Source organism: Meriones unguiculatus, chromosome 15 (genome assembly GCF_030254825.1).
Source record: "Meriones unguiculatus strain TT.TT164.6M chromosome 15, Bangor_MerUng_6.1, whole genome shotgun sequence".
NCBI classification, from domain to species: Eukaryota; Metazoa; Chordata; class Mammalia; order Rodentia; family Muridae; genus Meriones; species Meriones unguiculatus.
Genome location: NC_083362.1, coordinates 59,378,969 through 59,402,783, shown reverse-complemented (window position 1 = coordinate 59,402,783; position 23,815 = coordinate 59,378,969). Strand labels below are relative to the sequence as shown.

The 23,815-nt window shown below is 44.0% G+C and overlaps 1 protein-coding gene across 2 annotated transcripts in view; it reads right to left on the bottom strand.

The window, feature by feature from the left end:
• Nucleotides 1–3,866: 3,866 nt before the first annotated feature.
• The window catches only part of Xrcc5 (X-ray repair cross complementing 5), an 88,932-nt gene continuing 68,983 nt past the window's right edge, over nt 3,867–23,815 (bottom strand). The window contains exons 17-21 of one of the 2 annotated variants that reach the window (XM_021645386.2): nt 18,632–18,741; nt 16,676–16,772; nt 16,345–16,412; nt 4,882–4,953; nt 3,867–4,107 (exon numbers count right to left, since the gene is read on the bottom strand). In XM_021645386.2, coding sequence (XP_021501061.1) covers nt 4,093–4,107; nt 4,882–4,953; nt 16,345–16,412; nt 16,676–16,772; nt 18,632–18,741 — 362 coding nt within the window. In that variant the 3' untranslated portion in view covers nt 3,867–4,092. The remainder of the gene's footprint in view (nt 4,108–4,881; nt 4,954–16,344; nt 16,413–16,675; nt 16,773–18,631; nt 18,742–23,815) is intronic. The other variant, XM_060368597.1, reaches the window with a different exon arrangement.

Below are 23,815 nucleotides of genomic sequence, written 5' to 3'. Positions count from 1 at the left end.
AATGTCATTCGTACTAAAACATATGTATAGTGGCACTGAATAAGTTTCTTTCAAATTGTCTTTGGAGCATGTGACTCACCCTTTTGCTTAGTTGTGGTCTCTTGACTTCTGGGAGTACATGTAATGTGTGAAAACTGTAAAAAGTCACCACTGGAAAATTTTTATGAAGCGCAATAAAAACAATGATGACGACGTTTGGCTTGAGAAGGGTGACTAAAATGTGTGTGGCTGAGATTACTTTGAAGAACATCAAGAATTTGAGTTTTAAGTCATGTACTTCCATCAGCTTTGGATGACCTATGGATGGGACATTTCCTACAGCCAGAGGCCAGTCCATCCTCCCCTCCCCCGGGGACCTCCAAAGCCCTCAGACACCAGAGGCAGACTCTCTCAGTCCACCCTTTGATGTAAACCTAGAGTCAGCAGTGGCCGTAGCTCCCTCCTCAGCTTTGTATCTGGCCCAGGACTGACCTCCAGAGTGGAGTCCATTCTCTCCTCAGGTGGTGCAAACACCATTCATCGTCTCCGGCCAGTCCTGGGGCACAGGCCACAGGAACTCAGTGCTGACTAACATGGTTCTCGGGTGTTGCTGAAGCTGCAGAAATGACAGCACAGAGCCAGAAGCGCTGAGGCTCCTTTCACACTCCCCAGGTGGCTTCAACGATGCCCCGTGAGGGCCTTCTGTACCCACTTCCAAAACTCTCCGTCAATGCAAACTAAGAAAAAAATCAAACACAGTTTTCAACCTTTTGTTCTTACTAAGGGAGAGATAAATACAATTCAAGTTTGTATCGTATACTCTGACCAGGGCATATCCGTTTCTAGCCTTAGTGCAGACACTACCAGAGAAGGATCAGAAAATCTCTTGCCTGTTTCCAAAATCACCAGAGGGGAACCCTCAAAGGGACAAGTCCTAACTCCAGTAACAGACGCCACATTCTTGAAATAAACAAAAACAATGTTGGGTATGGAACAAATATGACACTTTGATGGTATATTATTTATAAAGGTTTTGCCTGAATGTATGTATCTGTGTGACGGTGCCAGAACCCCTAGAACTGGAGTTACAGACAGTTGTGAGCTGCCACAAAGGTGCAGGGATTTTAATCTGTGCCCTCCGGAAGAACAGCCAGTGCTCTCAACCGCTGAGCCATTTCTGATGATGTATTTGATCTTGCCCCAGTGTGTGCTCCCTTAATCATTACCTTCAAACCAACAGCTTGGAATGCAGTTTGTGCGCTATGGCACACTTCTGTAATGCCAGCACCAGAGAAACAGAGGCAGGTAGATGTCGGAGATCAAGGTCAGCCTGGTATGAGTTCAAGGTTAGCCTGGTATGATTCCAGGACAGCCAGGCTTCACAGAGAAACACACATACACACAAAAAACAACCAACCAAACCTACCACCACCACCACAACAACAACAACAAAAAAACGGTGATATCTTAGGCACTCTATGTTCTGTGCATTCCTGGATCAGCTCTCATCTCCAAATCCTTTGTTTTTGTTCTAGTGAACACTTATACAGAGGCTTGGTCCTGGTCACAGGAACAAGGACTTCTGTTTGCTGGGCTCCTATCCAGGTTTAGACAGGGCATCCACATGATACAAGCATGGCTCCCCTGGGCAGCCTCTCTTCCTTGCCCACTATGAGAGGTCAGTTTATAACTCTCACCTGTAACTCTCAAATAATCAACTCCAAACACACGCACAAGACACAGATGCTGTACAGTGTCTCTGGTGGGAACATGAAGACTTACCCATAACCACCCACCGAAAATGAAGAACAGATGGACACGAACACCTGGGCTCCCCTGCTCCCCGAGGCCACTCTCCCTACAGAGAATGCAGCTCTGTCCACTTCACCAGCCCCCATCTCCACAGCTCTGCCCTAGCTTATGCTACAACCTTCACCAACACAAAGGCTGGAACCAGCCAAAACGCCTAGCTACTGTCGTGCCCCTCCAGAGTGCACACGCCTGTCTTTATCCTGCCACCTCCTACTCTCAGGGAGATCATCAAAACATTTACCCAACAAATCAGACCTGTTTCAGAATGAAGAGTTCTGCTTCAAAACAAGTCGCATTTCCCTGGTTTGCCGAAGACTATCTGCTGTTCACAGTATACATTCATGAACCATACCAGTAACACAAATTTTAGCATGCTGAAGAAGTAATAAATCTCCACTAACCTCATCCAGCTCTCTCAGGGAACCCTCTGTTCCCTCACTCATGCTATTGCAGTGGTGAAGCCCCCTGACCATAAAATTATTTTTGCTGCTACTTCATAACTGTAATTTCGCCACTGGTATGAATCATGATGTAAATATCTGTGTTTTCTTATGGTCTTAGGTGACCCCTGTAGAGGGATTGCAGGCCACAGGTTGAGAACCACTGCCACATTGCATGGCAAATGCAGGTGGGCCTAGAGAGAGAGAGAGAGAGAGAGAGAGAGAGTGTGTGTGTGTGTGTGTGTGTGTGTGTGTGTGTGTTTAAAATGGGCATGTTTTGGGGGGGGCTGCTTCTCCTACACAGACAGCCACACCTGTTCCCATCATTCAAGCATCCCCTGCGTAGCCACCACTGAACCCCCTCTCACTGGGAAGATTCTGTCTTCTCCAGGCAGTGTAGCCATGGCTGAAATGCAAGAGATTGCTTTAACTTTGATGTTCACAGAGGTGAAGGGACTCTGCAGCAGCTACGGGCTGGCGGCACTGAGAGTCGGTAGGCACAGCAGGCATCTGGGGAGCTATCTCAAACACTACACCATTACGTATCTAGAGCGATTAGTTCTGAATTATGCTTAAAAGGAGAAAAGGGGGCACTCCTATTCGAAAATGATTTCAAGACCCCCAACTCTGAACAAGGGTTTGCAACTCTATGCTTCTGATAGGTGGACAAAGAAAGCCACATGAGGATCAGAAAGTGAGGACGAGGAAGCTTGGGTGCTATTTTGAGGAAATTAAAAATGAATGAACTGACAGTTGGGTTGTTTAGATAATTTTAAACAGTGTATTATTTCTACTTTGTGTCCGTTCTGCAAATCAGGCAAGAAAGCCAGGGCTCACTCCTAAGCAGGCTCAAAAATGTCTTAGCTCGGTCCAGGGTTAGAGGCAGGCTTCAAACGTTAGCCATGAGCTACAATTTAACTGCCCCAAAGCTTGTTGTCTGGAAAGCAATTTTTGACTTCCATTTTGCTGTTGCTCCTGTGCCCTTTGCTGCATGGAAGAGAGGCAAGGCAACAATCAGCCATTTCTTGGGCCGTGGTCGCAGTACTAACGCAATCTAAACCTAGGGTCCCATATCACCTATAGTCCACACTAGAGACACTTTTGAGAGTTTAAGAGAACACAGTCATGCCAAGGCCATTCACTAGCCACCTTATCAAAACTACCAAAGCATATTCTGTGTCCTACCTTTGGTCACACAGACCTCGATTTTTTTTTTTCATGTACCACTAGATAGTGGTAACATGTCAAATAGCCACAGGTGGTTCTGAAAGCCAACACTGGAAGATTCAGACTCCACAAGAAATAAGATGGATATATAAGCAAGGGGCAGACCTATTAAAAAGTCTATTGGGCCAGAGAGATGGCACCCCAGGTCAAGGAGCTTGCCACCAAATCTGGTATCTTGAACTCAGTCTGCAGGACCCATATGGTGGAAGGAGAGAAAAGACACCTACAAGTTGTCCTCCGATCTCCTCCGGGTATACACACGCAAACAAATGTTATTAATGTTTTTATGTTAAAAAAAAAAAAGTCCATGTATCCTACCTATACTTTCTATCTGGAGCGACCATTCCAAGAGCACCTTAGTACTTACAGAGTACTTCTAAAAAGAAAGACTTCACACAAGACATGGTATGCCAGTCAGAAGATAATGACTCTTTATAAATGTGGATAGGGTCTAAGTTCTTCTTTGTAATATATGTGTTTGTGGTCACTGTGGAGATCTGGGTTGATTTGCTCCCAAGCTGTCCGCTGGAATGATGGTCAGAGCTTTAGGTCCCCCTGCATGGCCTCAGGATGCTCGGTCAGAACTCTCAGCAACATGGTGATGGCACTCTTGGGTTCCCCACACATCCATGGTCTATATCATGTCCAGCTGTAAACAAGAACAACATGTTTATAAAGGACCCAGGCCGCCCTTAGACCCGCAGCTCCGGTGAGAGGGCGAATGGAAACTGTACTGGTTGTTACATGCACAAACCTGTGCGGTGTTCCCTGCAACTATTTTAGGACTTACAACACCAAATGTTTCCTCATTCCAGCCCTAAAAACTCTCCCACAAAAAAGCTGGTAGCATCGATGTGGTTTTCATGTGAGGCTGAGGGCATGGTTTTCCCAAACGTGAACAATGGTCGTGAAAGCCCACGCTTACACAGTCTCCCAGCACCAACAGCATGGTGTGATGAGGTCCAGAAATCTTCAGGTGCCTATCAGGCTGCTTTGTTTATAAGAAGCTAATTGGGAACATTTAAGAAGTGGGCTTTTTAAAGGATGCCTGTATTTGTCAGCCCACACAAACTGCATGGTTTACTGCTTATTTCTGGTTAAGAACGATTTCAGTAAATTATGACCTTTTTCTACGAAGGGAATAGCGTCCCTGGCTCTGCTCTTAGCTCTTCAGAGGGGAGGATTAATCTGAATGAACACTATAATTGAAACCGCAGAAAACAGGAATTCCCATTATAAAATTACCTATACGATTATATTTGTAATGGGGATAATTAACAGTGTAAGGAGCGTCTGGTGTGTGTGAAGTTAATACACACACACAAAACAAAACAAACAAGTCTACAATGACAGATTTTGTGGCTGTATTTACAGCTCAGACAACTCCGTCTTCAAACACCTGGTGCCCATTAAAAGTACTCACTAAATCATCCACATCGCCACCTTCTTCGAGTCCTGTCTCGTCTTCTTTTGCTTTGTCCTTGAGGGCCAGAAACTGTAAACAGGAAGTCAGTCATTACACTAGGATCACTTTTGTCTTTTTTTTTTTTTTTTAACGAAAAGAGCAGGCAAACTCAGGAAGGCTGAGACACGGGAGTCAGTCCACACTAACTCATCACCAGAGAGAGCTCTGGCGGGGACGGGGAAGCATCAGTGCCTGGTAAGGAGGAGCTGGCGCGCACCCTGTAGGTATTCCATTTCTTCCGCAGGGCGCACTGGCATGTCCAGGCTAAGAAAACAGCAAAACCTCTCCCCCAGATAAAACCACCTCCTCTGGTCTCATTTGAAAGGCACAGAAGAATTACGCAAGATTATAACCATCTATTCCTGAACCCAACAGAGGACAAAACGGGCAAGCTTGGGAGGCTGTTGAATCTTTGGTGGAAATCCTTCTGTTTGTGTTAGAAATGGCCTGAAAACAGGCAGATAAGAGTAGGAGTAAGACAGAGATGCTGTAAGGAACCAGGAGTGACATTCAGACTTTTGAAAGTACCATGAGGCTCTGGAAATTATCTGAACACTATTTCCCATCCTGCCCCCGTCCAAGACAGAACAGTAGGGCATCTTTTCAGACTCTGGGGCACATGACCACTGTATGTAAGGGGTGAGTTTGACTGAAGCCTACTGTCCCAACACAGAAGGTGACCTTCCTGGAGCATCTGTACTCCAGGTAAGGTGACATGAGCCTGCGTAAGTATTTTGAGTGGGGTAGTGGAGATGGGCATGGCACATGGCTTTCTGTTGTTTTTCTGCACGTCAAGCAAGCCTTCCAGTTCAACCCTGCCTCCGTGCAATAGGGAAAAGGCATGTACCTGCAGCTTTCTCACTTTCCTAACATGATAACTGGCCAGATTTGTTTTCCCTATGAATCCATGTTACTTTATGAATGACAGGGATGACCATGACTTTTGAGACTGAGGACCTACATGAAGTTATCACCCTAAAAAGAGGTAAAGCAGTCTCCCATTAAATACGAGGCTGCATGGAGTGCATCCTGGGAGTGCACTCTGCTCAGTCACACACGCTCACTCACTCCCATGCTTGCACCCTTGCATGCATGCATAGACTTGAGCGCCTAACAGAGCTGCAGGTTTCAGGCTATTGCTGGCATCGCTCTCAGCCCTGGGACAGAAGCTGTGGCAGTCTGTTGATGGCTTCTCTTCCCTGAGTTTATTTTCCCCTCACTTCATGTTGATCTCCATTTTGACTGACATTCTTTAAGGCCACTATGGATCTTCCCATAGTTCCTTTGTCATCTTCCACGAGATCCCATTCAGAATTGGGATCAACACTATCAGAGAGAAAATCCGGGACAGACAGTCTGAACAGAACTGTAGTGCAGCTTAGGTACATTGATTCTGGGTGACATTAACAAAGATTTATGAGGACCAACTGCAGAAAAATGAAGTTTTGCACATGGTTTACTGTGTTGTGGTTTACTATGCCAAAGGTTAAAAATAAGCTTTGCCCACCCTTAATTCTTAACTTAATCTTTATAGTTGTCCTGACTATTATATCTAAAATGATTATTTTCTGCCTTGCCTCTTCCACTCATTATCATTAATCAACACAGACAATTTTCCACATATTAGAAATCTATAGTTAAGACTTACCTAGTTAGGGTGAAAAGAATAACAGGCAGAGTTGGCTCTTGCTATGTATCCCGAAGGGCCACAGATATCCAGCACCTTCCAAAGCAATGAGCCCATTCCATCTTGCGCCTCAGACACCTGAAACATGGCAGGTACTCCCTGACGAATCTAGAAAAACCCTAACACATCGTGGCAGTCATCCTCCAAAAGCTCCAATTCCCACTACCTCTCTTCCTGCAGGGCATCTTTATAGTGTAATTAAAGGACAACGTAAGGTAGGGCTGTCTGCACAGTATGGCCGTGGTATATATAACCAAACACCAACGGCACATCTCTGAGACAAGACCAAGTTTCTGGAAAGAACAGAGCAACAGAAAGAAGAAAAAGAAAAGCCTGAGTTTCCACCAAGTGCAGAGCATCTGCCGCTGATTCCCTGACAGACCTGCTCCACATCCCTCCATAAGCGGATTATGGCTACAGGCTGGGCGGCCTCCTTACCCTCCCCAAAGCCCCAGGCAAGGCTCAGCTCTTCCCCAGATCGCTCCTCATCGGTTTTAGCGGCAGGTCATTTCTGGCCTACACAGTGACAAGGAAGCTAGAGAGCGAGCACACGAGGACTGGCCTGCTTTCTCAAAGAACCACATTCTCAGACTGCAGCAAAATAGGAAGAGTCCTTCTCATCTTTCGTTGTTCTTTCCCTCAGCAATATCCTGAGTGGAGACAGAACAGAATGGACACTTGGGTGACATGCTCTCCCCTTCCTCAAACCACCATCATTTACTTGCGGTTACCACAAAGAGCCTCCTTACCTAAAGACTGATCATTATGAAATGAATAAACGGTCCTACGCTAAGTACATGAGATTCGATGCTGGCCACGTTCAGAGAAATGGAATCAATAACCTCTTTGTAGGAACTGCCAGACCTGTCCCTCCATTAAGACTAAAAGCTAACAATCAGACCCTTACCAGCACCCTTACTGAAGGCACACGGGGCCGGATGTGGTGGCTCGCACAGGCAGTGCCAGCACTTGGACGCTGAGGCAAGTGGAGTGCTGTAAGTTCCAAGCCAGCCAGGTCTACATATGGAGTTCCAGGCTAGCCTGGACCATAAAGTGAGACTTTTGTCTCAAAATACAACAAAGCCCTAAAGCTTTCACTGGGCTGATTCCAACACCACCAGGTGACCACAGCCCATTCAGCAACTTCAGGCTGGGACAGTAGTGGTAGAGTCTTTCTACCATGTGCTGAGCCTGGGTCCAATGCCCAACACTATAGCGATGAAAATTATGAAAACAAACAAACAAGCAAAACAAAGCTCGAGGTGGTAGTTCAGTCATGAGGTGAAGAAAGGGGGGGATCAGTCATGAGGTGAAGAAAGGGGCATAAGGAGTTTAAGGTCACCCTCCACTACACGGCGAGTTCAAGCCTGAAAAAGCACAAGGTTACCTAAAATGACACCAACAGCTTATTTCACCCTGCAGCCTGGTGTGCGGAACACAGCCAGAACCTTAGCTCGGCTGGTTTCTTGGCAGCCCCTGGGCAAGGACCTGACCATCGCACAACTAATTATTCTCTAATACCCCCTCTAACTCATGGGTTTGTGCTTAGTCTCAGATGAACTAAGGGAGGCGGAAATGTTTCTGTAAGGGTAAATGCTCTAAGCACAGGGGTTATACCCAACTTATACCCAAGTACGTACAAGAATATCTGCCATGACTTCATTTGTAAATGTCAAATGTCCCAAACAAGCCAAATGCCTGTCATCAGGAGAAATGGCTGACACTGTGGCCCTACACAGCCACAACATACAAGAGTAGTGGTGGTGAATCATAAAGAGCATGACTCCAAGCATACGGAGGCCAGGAGCAGACAAAAAGGTTCTCTTGTGGTGTTCAATAGCAGCTACGCAGGAGACAGGAGGTTCTGATGGAAAGGCACCAGCAGACATTTAGGTATATGATACGTAAAAATCCATCAAGTTGTAGACGCGTGACGTTTATGAATGTTCAGTATATGTCTGTTCTGCCTTAATGAAAATCTAAATGTAAACACCAGCAAGCTTGCTGTGCGTGGTAGCATAATCCCAGAGACAGGTGGTCTCTGTAAGTTAGGGGCCAGCCGGGTCTACAAAGTTAGTTCCAGGACAGCCAGGGCTACACAGTGAAACTCTGTCTCAAAAACCAAAAAATAAAAACAAGATAAAAATTGTCAGGTTTTAAATAACCATTAAGTAATATTGCAAGATCACACACAGTTTTTTTTTCCCCTAACAGGGTCCAACAGAGACCACCTGAGTTAGAGAAATGCTTCTTTTCTTTTTAGACAGGGTCTGGCTGTGCAACTTAGGATGGCCTTGAGCTCAGGACCCTCCTACATCAGCCTTGTGAGGGCTGGGGTTACAGTCAAGTGTCACCGTGCCTAGAAACAGTTCTTCAGAGACTGGCTCACTAGTTAAGAGCACTTGCTACCCTTCCAGAGGACCCGAGCTAGGCTCACAGCTGTCTGTCACCCCAGTCCCAGGGGGTCTCATACCATCTTCTGACTCTGAGGACACTTGGCATGTACGCGGTACACATACATACATGCAAGCAAAATACATATACACATAAAATAAAAATACATGCATGCCATACTGTGCAGGAAGAGGTCAGAGGACAACTCTAGAGGCCCCTCTTCTCCATCATGTAGTAAGCGCTTTACCTACTAAGCACTCCCCCTGGCCAAAAAACCATGTAGAGTATAAAATAAAGGGTTTGCTGCTATTAAGGTAGACACAAAAGCATAATTGTGCACAGCAGACACTGAAAGGATCCACACGGTTCAGGCTCTACTTTACGGTCTTTAGGTCACTGTACGCAGTCACTGTAAGCACCTTTTGGCGGTGCCAGTTCCTTGTTGAAATGAAGCAGATGGGGACAAGTGTGTTTTAGTGACTGCTGGTCAAAGGTTCCACTTATAAGACCATCCATTCACTCGGGAATGCAGGCCCAGCGCAGGGCATTTTAATCTTCTTGCTGTCTTTTAAAAGCTCACAGTATAACCCCATTTAACCTTTCTAGGGCTTGGCTTCCCAGTGCTAACAGGATGACATTCCACTCCTGTCAGTTCTTAGAAGGTCACTGTGAAGATCAGAGTGGTAATGGGAACCACTGGTTCTATGTTTAAATAAATACAAAATGTTATCCTCATTGTTTCCTACTCTTACCTGAACATGATATGTATAGATACACATATACACATATTCTAAATGAATATCATACACTGTGGAAGTTCTTTCTATGTCAAAATATTATCATGTAAACATTTATTATAAATACTAAATTAAGGGCTACAAAGACGTAAGAATACTTTCTACATCTGCATCAGTACATGTTTTCAGATCCCAGTACCCACATAAATACCAGGTGTGACCTGCCTACTAGATATGCTAGTGCAATATTGGCACAAATGCTATGGTGATAACCAACCACTTTCTGACTGGATTTAAGGCCCACTCCATGAGATGGAACCCATAACTGACACTGCAGAAGAGGCCAAGAATCTTGGGCTAAATAGATTGTGGGCCTAGAGGAGTCAACTACTACTCTGCTAAAGGAACAGAGCAATAATACGACTCCTAATGGAGAATGTTATGGCTATAGGTCAGTGCACGGCTCAACCCTCATCAAAGAAGCAGCAGATGAGAATTAACACAGAGACCCACAACTGGACAATGTGCAGGAAGAATGAGAGAGTTTGAAGCACTCAGTCCTAGCAGCATGCCTGTATCTCAGCCCTCCCCACAAGGCTCAGGGATCCACACAGAAGATGAGGCAACGGATGACACCACAGAAACACTGTCCTCCAGACACAGGACTGCAATGTGCATGAATCCCAGGACTGTTACAGCCTGCACAAGACTTGCACTGGCTCAAGCCACACAACACCCCAGCACTGAGAAGAGCAAACAGACACAGAGTCCCACCCCTTACCAAGAAGCTACTGGCAAGGGGTGCCTGCTGGGAAAGTGACAACCAGTTTTCTCCAACGAAGTGTCACAAGGTGTACCATCCACCCTCCAGGCCAGGCCCCCTCAGTAGCTGGCCAACTTAAAACTCCATGTTTGGGGGCTTTTTCTGTAGTCTCTGCTTTGTTTTTTGTTTTTTTTTTTTTTTTTCTTTTTGTTTCTTTTGATTTTTTTTTTTTTTTGTTTTATTATTGTTTTTTTTAAGAGGGGGAAGGGAAAGAACATGAAGTCTGGGTGGGTAGGGAGGTGGGGAAGGTCTGGGAGGAGGTGGGGAAGGGAAAAGAATGTGGTCAAACATATTGTCTGAAAAAAATTAATTAAAAAATAATAAAATCCAGGAACGGCTATGTGCACCTGTCACCGCAAAGATGTGGGAGGTGGAGACAGAAGGATCACTGGGGCTTGCTAGCTGCCAGCCTGGCTCCATGTTCAGTGAGGGACCCCAAAATGATTAGGTTTTATTCTTAACCTGATACAGCCTAGAGTCTCCTGGGAAAAAGAGTATCCGTAACAGATATCTGGATAAGGTTGGCCAACTGTGGGCCAACTGTCCTGATCGCCTTAAAGAGTATGGGAAACCCAGCCTGAAAGGGAGCAGCATCATTTCCTTGTTTGGGGAACGTGGACTGTGTCAGAGCAGAGAAGGCTGGCTCAGTACTCAGCATGCATTCATCCATTCTCTGCTCTTCACTGGTTAGGACCAGCTGCTTCAGGAACCTGCCTTGGCCTTCCCACAGTGAGGGACTGTAACCTGCAATTGTAAACCAAATAAACCCTTTTTTCCCTAAGATACTTTCTGTTACGGGGTTTTATCATAGCAAAACTATGACAGTCCCTGTCTCAACAATGAGACAATGGTGGAGCACGAGAGAGCAGAATACCTGAGGCTCTGTGCTCTTAAATTTGAAAGAAGATATCTTCCTCGGGCCTCCATGCACCTCCACATCACGTATACATGAAGTACTCTCACACATATGCATACGCACATGCATAAAAATAGTAAATTGGTAGAAGCACTAAAAATGTGAAAAAAGAAAGAAAATGGGTACTTTCTAGATGCAAAAGGCAATCCGCAAGGCTGCTATGAAACGTACTTTTGCAGAGGGTGTAAGATGATGCATACCAAAGCGCCTGCTACAGAGCTGGTACTCCATGAATTCAGCTGCATTTTTGGCTTCTCATCTGTCATAAAGTTTTGCTGACAGGGGTTCAACAAGCAAGAAGGCATCAGGCAGCCAGTGACAGGAGAAGTGTGTCCCCCACCTGTCAGTCACTATGCTAACTCCACTCAAAGATGGCGACATCCCCAGAGTTGTCTTAAACTACAACCAAATCGGTTCTGGTAATATCAGAATCATCTAACAACTCACCTTATTCCTAGCAATTAGCTGAAATCTTTCTCTAAAGCTTAATTATCAGCCATTAAGACTGTTGAGGCATAAGCTCTATGCTCTTAACTTTGAAAGACGATTTACATGTACAATACAGAACAAGTCTCGGACAATCCGAAAGTGTTATCTCTTTTTAGATTCCTTCCTTTACTAACTCCCTTCTCACCGACATGTGACATTTTTGGCTAAGATGTGCTGCTGGGAGGAAAGCCTACCTTTTCAACATCAGCATTCCCCACTTCCTGTAAGAACTAGAATATGTGGTCAGTCTCACCAAGATGACAGATTTTCATAATGCATAATGACTAATTAAATTACATATGGACTTACTACATTTAGCAAGAGCTACTGGCACAGCTTTACTCTAGCTTCTCCAGACCTGAAGCCCAGCTGTCTGTCAAATGCTGTCTGGATGTTGCTGTGATGGTGTCTTGTAGTAAGATAAACATTTATAAAAGCTGACTCAGGAACACCCTTGATAATGTTGGTAAGCCTCATCCAGTCAGGTGAAGGCCTTTCTCTCAGGGGTTCTTATTTGAGATGGTGACACAGGAATCCTTTCTTGATCTCAAACCAGCCAACCTGTCATTCAGATCTCAGACCTGCGCCACTGCTATCACCAGAGTCAGCTCCTTATAGTCAGCTCGTCCATCGTGTGCTGGACAAGAGGCTGGCAACAGTGATGTCAGGTAGGACCCAAAGCACCTATGTCCCTATAATCTGCACAGATTGGTCCAGGTGGGTCTCGTCATCTGTTGGGAACAGGGATTTACAAGAGACTTTTTTTTTCCCCTTTGAGGGTGTCATCTTGAGAGAGCCTTTGCTTTTGAAGGGTCACCCTCTCGCGTCTTTAAACTTTATAAGGTCAGGGTGGTAGCCAGCACCCATCAAGAAGGATAAAGACAAGCAAAGTATCTGTCCTTCTCGGTGTGTAACTTGAGATCCTCCTTGGGGTAAAAGCCTACACCCACAAAAAGTTTGTGTGTGCCTGCAAGGGGAGGCAGACGTGAAAAACTCAACAACTGTTCTCCCTTTTATAAAGAGATAAGAGTTGTCAGACCATGCAATATGATGACTGGCATTTCCCCATTACAGGTCACACTTTTATTCTCTAGTGTAATTTGAAGCCAAACTTGAATGCAGAAAAAGATACGGAATTTCTTTCTTTTTATAAGGTCTAGGTTAAACAGATTCATTCTCTTTCTCTCTCTTCCTCCTTCCCTCCCTCCCTCTCCCTCTGTTCTATTTGTGTTTCTCTGAAGACCCTTGATTGATTCCAGCACTGTAAAAAACTGATGAATAGAAATAAAATCAAACATCTGAGTGACATTCTCAAGCCCACGGCCCTCAGTACTAACTGTGGCAGGAGCGGCTCCAGGTACTGTGGAGCACAGAGACGATAATAAGCACCAAGGAGCACTCTTCGGAGTACTATGATCTTAATTCTCAAGGGTAGGCCCCGACCTGTTTTTTAACAAAAACTTATGCAATGGGTGGGGAGGGTGGGGCACAGCTCAGCTGGTGGTGTGCGTTCTCAGCAAGTTCGAGGCCCTGGGTTCAATTCCCAGTATTGCAGGCGTCGGTGTGGTGAGGTACACCTGTCATTTCAGCACTTGGGAGATGGGAGCAACAAGATCAGAAATCAAAGCCATACTGAGGAAATGGCTCAGCGGAGAAAGCACAGGATGGACACCTGAATTTAGAGCCTTACAACCCCTGTGAAAGCTGGAGACTCTCATACACATCTGTAAGCCCACAGTTCCTGAATAAGATGGGAAATTGAAACAGCAGAAGCCCCAGAAACTTGCAGGCCAGCTACACTGCCACAGGCAGCAGCAAAAAGAAATCCTGTCTCAAACAGAAAGACAAAATGACACCCAAGGTTGTCCTCTGACCGCCACACCCATGTCCTAGCCTGAGTGTGCCTGCACTCATATGAACACGCACTTCAACAGGTGTATACTCACACATACACACACATTTTGTTTTCAAGTTCAAGGTCTTCCTCAACTACATATAGGGAGATCAAGGCCAGCCTAGGCTATAGACCCTATCTAAAAATAAATAAGTAAATAAATCAAGCCAGGCACGGTGGGGCACGCCTGTGATCATAACAACACTCTGGGAGGAAGGGGCAGGTGAATTGCTGTGAGTTCAAGGCCAGCCTGATCAACAAAGTTAGTCCAGGACAGCCAAGGCTACACAGAGAAACCCTGTCTAGAAAAAAAGAAACAAAACAAGGCAAATAAAACAACTCAGAAAAAAAAAAAAACACTTTGTAAATTAAAATAATTAGTTAGAATTCTTGATTATTCCTGGTTATCTTCTCTCCCAAATAATACTTTGGTTCCTGTATGATGCCCTTTTTTTTTTTTTTTTTTCAATGCAGTTTATTCAGGAACCTTGAACAATCATCTGACCCTGGGGAAAGCCAGCCCACAGCTTAAATAGCCTCTGGGTAGCCAACCCCAGCATGCCACGTGGGCAATGCAGATAGGTCCACATACGTGGGAGCAAGCCAGATCCTCGGCCTTAGCCAAATGTGGAGTTGTTCGTGATAGAGAGCACTCACCATCGGGAAGGTGGAAGGCGGAAACCAGCTCTATCTTTAAGGCACAGCATTACGCAGCTCTCTACAGTTCCCCCTTTTTGTTTTAGACGCATCAGGCAAGAGTAGAGGTCTGATCTCTGATATTAGAAATAAATTGGGACTTTGTACTGATGTTCATTTAGGTGTCATCCACCCAAAGAGCATCAGACCCGTCCGATACCTTTTTCTCAGAGGCGGGACTTGAGGCATCAACCCGCATGCAATCAGACATGCTCTTCTCTGGGTCGAAAGCAGCTGACCCTGAGTGCAGTGCTTAGCCTCGCATCCTGAGCATAACATTTTAGCTTTTTATGGTAGCCAACCATGCTTGGGGAGACTGTCCTGCTTCAATGGCTGTAAAGGCCTGAATGGTCATGGCTGCATTACGCTGTTGTGAGACTCTAATCTTGCATATGTATGATGCCTTTTCTGAGTTGAAAATTCATGGCATTTTCCATTTGGCCTGAAGCTGGACGAGTAAAGAACATTCCCAGTCTTGTCCCTGCCAGTCCTTACTAGCTGTTCAGTTCTCCTTTCCACCTGTGCTTATTTCTGAGTCTCCATCACAGCCCTAATGCTCCCAGAACTTTGAGCTTCTAGAGGTCAGACTACTGTCATTACCCAAGCCAAGTGACTACCAGGCAGCAGCTTTAGCCCACTGCCAGCTGCCAGGTACTGTGCTAGTGGGTACTGCCAGGTACTGTGCTAGGGGGACTAGGTCAGCCAGTATCTGCAGCTGGAGCAGAGTATATAAACTATGTACTCTGAGTTACTCAATTTAATTTCATAAAAATTTCATTACAACCTTGAGGTACAAAGAAGAATTACCCAACTAAATAGCTATATATATTTGACTGACAGCTGAGTCAGACTTAATATTCAATACATCAAACACGGAGGCCTTAGCCTCATAAATGTGCCAATCAAAAGCTCATGGTTCTGTATACATGGGGTCTTCTGCTGAAAACACCCAGCTGTTCCCGGTGTTGGACTAGAGGGTTTCTCTGCCAGCTCCACACTGTATTCACACGAACAGCTTTAAAACCTCAAACAAACCACTCCCGAGACCTGTCTCAAACCAGCAGAATCTTTGGAGTGGTCTTTATCTTTTCTTCTTCTTTTTTTTTTTTTTTTTTTTTTTTTTTTAGTGCAGGGGAAGAAACTCAGTACCTTATAGGCACTTTCTAGCCAGTTACTCCACCGCAGAACCACAGTCACCAGCCCTTGCTGTTTAACCAGTTTAACCTTGCTGTTTAAAAAAGAGGTGGGGGAGGGTGCGCTACATGGCTCTGTGGGTGAGTGTGTTTGCCACCAAGTCTGACAACCTGAGTTCAACCCCTGGAACCCACAGGATAGTAGGAGAGAAGCAATTCCTGCAGTTGTATCAGGCAGCCACACAGGTACATGTGCCCAAGCCATGCACCACTGCATGCAGTCCACCCCACCACACACACAGACACACAGACACACAGACACACACACACACACACACACACACACACACACACAACTTAAATGTCATTTTAAAAACTTAAGGTGGGGAGAGAGTTGGGAGATGGGGACTTCACGGTCTTTGTTAGGATCTAGGCTAAGCAGGAAGTACACTGCGGAGTTCAACAGCTCTGCAGTTATGGAAGCTGGGGCTGCAGGTGGACTCCAGAAACAACAAGAACAGGCTGAGTGTCTCGTCTGAGAAGGCTGCAGCTGAGGCAGCCGACTTGACCAGTATGGAATGGGTGCACTGTGCTGGCAGCTTCCTGGTGGACTAACTCATCTAAAGAGACAGAGGGGATTAGCTCGCAGTACCTTTGTGGCTTCCTCGGCAGTGACAGAGCTTCCAGGGCCTTCATCTTTGCTGATCAAAGTAACTCCATCTAAAAAGTGAGGTGAAGAACATTGGAGACGATTCCCAGCATCAACTGTGCGCCCGTGTACATGTGTATGTGTGCACACACACGCGAGCGGACACACACAAACCCACACACAGGGACACACACATACATATCTCATACATGCAAACATGCAGATGTACATACATGTACACCACACACATGAAAATGAAAACTATTTCTTAAAAGGAAAGTTTCATATATATTTTAAGTAGCATAAATATCTGAAGAAAACAGCATCACCTTACCCTGAACAACAATTTCCCAGAAATGGTTTAATTGTTTAATTTCCACTTTCTCTCGAAGGGCTTCCAGGAAACTGTTGAAGCGCTGCTCTTTTGCAAACTGGAGTGGACAAGAGCACAAGAGGCAAGTCAGCAAGCACGGAGCCGAGCACCCCTTTCCCCAGGGCACTGCACCTGAGCCCATCAGAAATCAGAGGTGTTTTGCTAACGGCGAACCAGCAGCTCAGGCGGCTCTGCTCTTTGTGAACCAGAAAGCCGTCTATCCACGGAAGGCACGGAGCTGCTCAGAGCCACGTAGATTTGGGCAGCTTAGAACTTCATTTTTAACCTTCAGCACAGACAATTTCAAACAAGACAATAGTTCACTATTGATTGCTCACGCAGCAATCCAACTGATCACCTGACTTCAGGAATCGCCAATATATACAATCTTTGCTTCTTTCTGTCATTCTCAGAGACTGACCACAGGCTCTCATGCACGCCAGCTGAGTGCTCTACCGCTGAGCTACGTCACCCCAGTGGTAACTCAGCCAGGCTTGTTATGTCTACACTACCCACAGCATCTGCAGTAATTTTAAAGTGAAATTCACTCATTATTTCAATTATGACTATTTCAGTATGTTATATCTAATATAAATATGTGTACACACACATATATAAACACACTCATCTTGGCTCCTTGGCACATGCCTATAATCCTAGCATTGGGGAAATGGAGGCAAGGGAATAAGGAGTTCAAGGCCAGCCTCAGCCGTATTGTGAGTGTGGACTGCTGAGACCCGTTAACAGACAGGAGACTAGTGAGAGTGGGAGGAAAGGAAAAAGAAATGTCATTATGCATCAGAAAATTTGAGAAGATTTTTAAGGAGCAAAGAATCACTTGGTATTTTGTATCTTTAGATGAATTTCATGTTCTTTTAAAAAACTAATTTCACTTTTTACCAGGTCTACATTAAAATGGACCGATCTGTCTCCAGACCTTTTTGCTCCTCTTCCATCTTGCTTTCATCTTTGTGGTGCTGAGGCGGACGGAACACGGAGCCTCGTCCACACAAGGCTGCTGAGACAGATAGCCCTAGCCTTCCTTCTGTTTTCCCACCCAAGTCCTAGCTGGATCTGTGATGCCAACATGTACTCACCTGAGCCACGCTTAGCCTTTTCTTAATTCTACTTTTCCAGAATGTTGGGATTTTTTGTTTTTTGTTTTTAATCTGTAGGGTATTTGGATCATCTACTTCTGAGTCTTTTATTTTAATTTTAACCATTTTCTCATTTTCTTGTCATTCTTTGTAAGCACCTAAATTATTCAAGTATTAGTTTGTTCATTCAGCAAATATTTAATCAGCACCCACACAAAAACATACTCTCCTACTGTGCCAACTTTAAAAATACACCTTCCATTTCAAACTGGCTCACTTTTAGCTTAGAGAAATAAAGCCAGTAAATAATCTGGAAGAAGTTTATAAGCATTTTCTAAAAGTTCCCAACAAAACAAAGAAAAGCCACTTAGAACATTGCAGAATTATTGTTGTTTCTAGGGTTCTTTGTTTCTCCTGGCATTCATATACTACTGTTGTCATTGTAAAATCCTTCTCAACAATCACACTAATATATACGTTCCATCAATTTCCCTAAAAGAGTTGGCTTATCTTCTATAATGAGAGGGCTACCAGAGGTTACCATGGGACTTTCCTCAATTCTCTAAGTAGGAGCATGAAGCCTGTACACTGTTGTTATAAAAAGCTGACTCTGAGGGATGAACCCCTTCCCCAGCCGCAACTACCTCCGTTCCTCCTGAGAGATGATAATGACAGTTGCCATGAGTGTAGACATTTCCACTTTCCTGGATACTATTCTCAGTGAGAATGATGCTTTCCAAACCTTAGGCTTGTTTGTGGGGTGCTGCTTACCTCTGCCCTATGGCAGCTGTTGGAGCAGAAGATGGGCGAGCGTAATTACCTGAATGGCTTCTTCCCGGAAAGCTTTGATGCAGTCCATACTCTTCATGAAATACAGTGTTTCATTGGTATCCAAAAACTGTTCAATGTGACTTATTAACTGGCGACTCGCTAGAATACAGGGTAATAAATTTATTCTCTTAAGTGTGAGGAACATTTGTGAGAACATAGTACAATTCTTCGTGCATAACTGTAAGGATGGATAAACTCTTGTCCAAGAGTCTGGGAATCCGGATGCATACTGGCCAAGTTTCTTTGGGGAAGAATAAGATGCAAAAATTCTACCTCAAAAGTCTGTAAAACTTGGGTGCCAGGCATTGTGATCCAAGCCTTTAATCCCAGAACTCTGAAAGGAGAGGCAGGCAGATCTCTGTGAGTTTAAGGCCATCCTGATCTACAAACTGAGTTCCAGGACAGTCAGAGCTACACAAAGGAACCCTGTCTCAAAAAGCAAACAAACAAACAACGACAACAACAAAAACCAAAACAGAAAAAGAAGGAAAGAAAGAAAGAAATTTGGTAAGGGGCTAGAGGAATGGCTCACAGTTAAGAGCACACGCACTGCTCTTCCAAAGGCCAGGAGTTCTGTTTCCAGCACCCACAGTAAGGCACCTCCCAACAGTCTGTAACTCTAGATCCAAGGAAGCAGACACCCTCTTCTGGCTGCTGTGGACACCACACTCACACGCACATACTCCCACACAGACACATACCCACACATAATTAAAAACAATAAATCTTTTGAAAACAGAAATTGGTGATACTTTTAATTACCAGATTTATCAAGAAAAAAATTAATTTCTAAAGTGCTTAGAATTATAGCTAAGTATTCTTTCTGTAGGTTGCAGTAGGATGTTTTGTTTGCTTGTTTCATTTTAAATCTTGTTCTTGTTTTTATTTTTCAGTTTGAACAACTCAAAAACTACCTTCCTCAATGTATTCACAGGAAATTAATCCTGCAGTTCCTTCCCTAACTCTGAGACTTAGGGTAACTGTCAAACGATACCAGGCAATGAAAAGTAATGAGCAAGGGACAACCTACCTTTTGCCAATCCCATATCACATTAGGAAAGTACAGTCCACATTCATCACTAGAATGAGCAATCATTACTGTATCTATGCCCTTCCTGGACCTGAATATTTCCCATGCTTCTCAGCACTGCACTAGCTCTGGATATTTAACAAGCAAGAGCTGTTAGCAGGCAATGTATAAATGACTTGGAAAGCAGAAGGGCATTAATAATGTTATCATTTGCAAGGCAGGTTGAGACTTGTGGCTGCCTCACAAACAAAGAAAAAAGGAATTCTTCAGTATGAAAAAAGCAGAGGAAAACAGAAAGATGCCCTGACCTAAGCTGAAGAAGAAACCAATGAAACATGAATATCATGGCCTTAAGGCACACTCTCCTTCATCCTGAAATGATGTACTGCCTTGCTGCCTGACAGTTTATGTGGCACGGCCAAGATTCTTTAAGACTGCTATTTCCAAAATCATGACCTCATTTGAACACTATATTTAAAATGTCTGTGTGAGTACAATATTAAAAAAGCAAACTGCTTTTCAGAGTCACCTGTGAGGGCTCAGGGCCACTAACTCTGTGAAGCAGAGACCTGAACATTGTTCAGTGTCTTACAAAAGACCTGAATCAGTGCCATCTACTCATTTCCTGAGGACCTTAAAGCATGTCGAAAGGATTAAAAAAAAAAAAAAAAAAAAAACTGAATGAAGCATTTTCTCATATAGCAATTTCTCAGGAAGGAAAAAATATCCTCAAGAACCATTCCATTTCTCCTAACAACCCGGAGATTATGATCTCCATTATTATAAAGCATTTGACAAATTTGAGGATTAAAGAAACACTTCCCTGTGCAGTTTTAGAAATCTCCCCCAACGCGTCCTCCAGCAGTAAATTAATATCCAAAGTACAATTCAAAGGAGAGACAGCATGTTCCGATGGTCTTTTTAAGAAGGTAAATAATACAACCCTGATTATCAGGCAGGAGAAAACCATCAACAGGAAGCTCAAATCAAACAAAGGCATTTTCTCTTCCCAGCTTGCAAAGGCAAAGTAACCAAAGGTCTGATATTTCTAATACAGCTCATAAATGCATCCTGTCGCAAACAGTTTGATAGGAAGCTCACTTAGCATTATATATATCTAGCATTACATGTATCTGGAGGTCAAAGACACTATCTCCAATACTCCAAGTCCTCCATTTCTTCTGAAATGAGAATGAAGAATCTGAGGAAGCTATAACGTAACTGTTCTTCTGTGTGTTGTCATTTAGCAAGCAATTCATTACCTAGTTATTATGTAACTACTGTGTATAAGACAATTAAGCTGAAGGTAAGCCCCTTCCCTTTAAGGACTGCATAGTCTACTGGGGAATGTAATCAAACACACACTAAAACAATAATCATTTAAAAATAATAATGAATATGCAGAGGCTACGACTGTTATGAAACTATATTAACTCACCTGAAAAAAAAAATGTTCATGGGGCTGAATTTTTTCAATGGGGGGGGGATTATAGGAGGCATTATTGATGAACATGGCTCTTAACTGAGTAATGAAAAGTAGAAGTTGGCTTCTTCCAACGAGCCCAGGGAGATGGCTTAGTATATAGAGTGTTTACCACATAAGCACAACGACATGAGTTCTGCTCCCCAGCACCCCTGCTAAAAGAGGATCTCCAGGGCATCCTGGTGAGCTAGTCTAGCATAGTTAAACTGGTAGCTTTCAGGCTCAGTAAGAGTCTCAAAAATAAGGTGAAGAGTGATAGAGGAAGACACCCAAAGTTGACCTTTGGCCTTCTCTCTCTCTCACACAGAGTGAAGGAGAACAGAGGTGGGAAAGTGGCCAGAATGACTATACAAGAGTAAGGGAAGAAAAAGGAGTAAGAATTAGACAGAAAAATGCTGGAAAGAGGAAGTTAAAAGAGAGTATGTACATATGAGGAGGGTGGAATTTGACTCCTGAGAAAGAATAGAAGAAGGAATTCAAGGCTAAGGCCTTAGGAATGGTAATATTTAAAGATGGACAGAGGAATGAGAGCTGCAGGAAGCCAGAAAGAAAGAGTCAGAAGGAATACACAAGCCAGGACTTGGAGCACGGATGGTAACAGAAGAGATAATCTGTGTCCAAACTTTTACAAAAAGGGACATGGGATGGCTCAGTGGGTAAGGGTACTTGCCACCAAGCCTGATCTGAGCTCAGTCCCCCGAATCCATACGATATGAGAAGAGAAATTTGTACATGTTGCCCTCTACCTGAGCACCACAGGATGTCTCCCCATAACAACACACACATATACATATCATCATCATCATCATCATCATCATCATCATCATCATCACCACCACCACCATCATCTAGCTCAGGGGCCTATTAAGTAAGAGGTACTAAACTGTTTCACAAAAATCAGTTTCCTTATCTGTTTTATCCTGAAAAATGAAAGAACACACTCATATGCATACACACACACACACACACACACACACACACACACAAAAGAGCGACGAGACATAGACCAGCTTACAGAGAAAATACCCAAATATTTGAAAATACTCAAATAAAATAGGTAACTATCACAGCCAACTATCCATGTGCAATGGTGATATGGTAAAGAAAGTACATAAAGAGAAGGCATCTTGACATCCCATTTCAATTTGAGAATGAAGTTCTCAGGACCCGAGAACCTGTGCAGACTTAGTCTTGTATACATGCCTGTCACACCTGCCTAGTCCTTTCCCCTACAAGGTTGAGAAACTCAGCAGACGAACAGAACAACCTTCCAATAAATCCAGTGACTACAAAGAGCTGGATTTTGTCCTTCTAGAAGCAGTCAGTCACATGGCCAGTGCTTCTGGCCCCTGATTCTCAATTCTGCCCCCTTACCCAGACAATTTTGTGGTTCACTGACCATAATGAACCATTTAATATCAGGGCTTAGCAGTGGCAGGTAACACTTTACATACTAATTATGTAGGCTGCAGTATGTGGACAGGAGACTTCCCTTCCAACATTTGGGGCATGGCCCACTTCCTAGCCATCTTTAATAAAAGTAATCTATAAAAAATGACTGGGAGAAAAACAATACTCCTTCCTAGCTGGTTTGTACATTGGCTCCCTGTATGTATGAAGGAAATGCTGCTCATCAGGTGCTTTTCTCTGCTTCTATAGCAATTACCGGGCTAAGGGAAGAGACAGCCTGCCAGGAAGTCACAGACGCAATAACGCACCAGAATGTTCTTCAGATTAGCCAGTCACTCAATAATACTTACTAGTAGCAAATATAACAAATGGCCACTGGAAGAACCATCCATTTTAGGATACTACAGCAGGCAAGGGGCCTTCATTTATCTTAAGGAGGCTTCAAAGATATCTATTCTAGATTCAGGCTGTACCTGGGCTTAACAGCAATCTAGATCTTGTTCATATGTGAAAGGAGCCATGCATTCATGTCACATTCAGAGGATGCCCAGATTCAGAAGTGTTCCATCAGAAGACTTTTCTTGTTTTATCTGAAATACATGCCTTCCCTCTGCAGAAAAATGTAACAGCACCCCATGTCCTACAAGGCTGACCATGGTAACAAAGGTGGAGCCATTGGGAGCCATGACCTGGCCTGCCCATTACTCACTACCTCTGACCTACAAAGATGTTCTCACTCAAAGGAAAGAAGCTAACTATGGGCTTTTCTTCTTATCTGACAGAAACAAAAAAAGCAATGAGCTCTCTCACCTGTCTCACACCATAGAACGAACGCTGACGGCATCCTGAATGATTTTATTGAACGCAAGCATCATTCAGGATGTCCCCCAGTTGAATTCTCCTCACTGCTCCAATGCCTCACGGGAAGTTTACGTATTGCTTGTTCCGCAGGTATCAGTGCTTAAGTCATTTTTAAATAATAAGAACAGATTTATATTCCTAATGACGACGGTATCTTTATTTAAAAAAAATACAAGCCAGCAATAAAATGTATGAGTTTAAATCAAATAAACAGGTTAGGCCACTCGTTTTTAACAGAATAAAAAGGAGTAATGTTCATCAGCAACTACAACTATAGGCGAAGAGTCTGTCACCAGTTAAACCCACATGTAAATGACAAGCCTTACTCCAAACCAGAAAGTTGGAAAGAATATGTGCTGGAGAATAAAAAGGAATTTGTGGTGTAGATT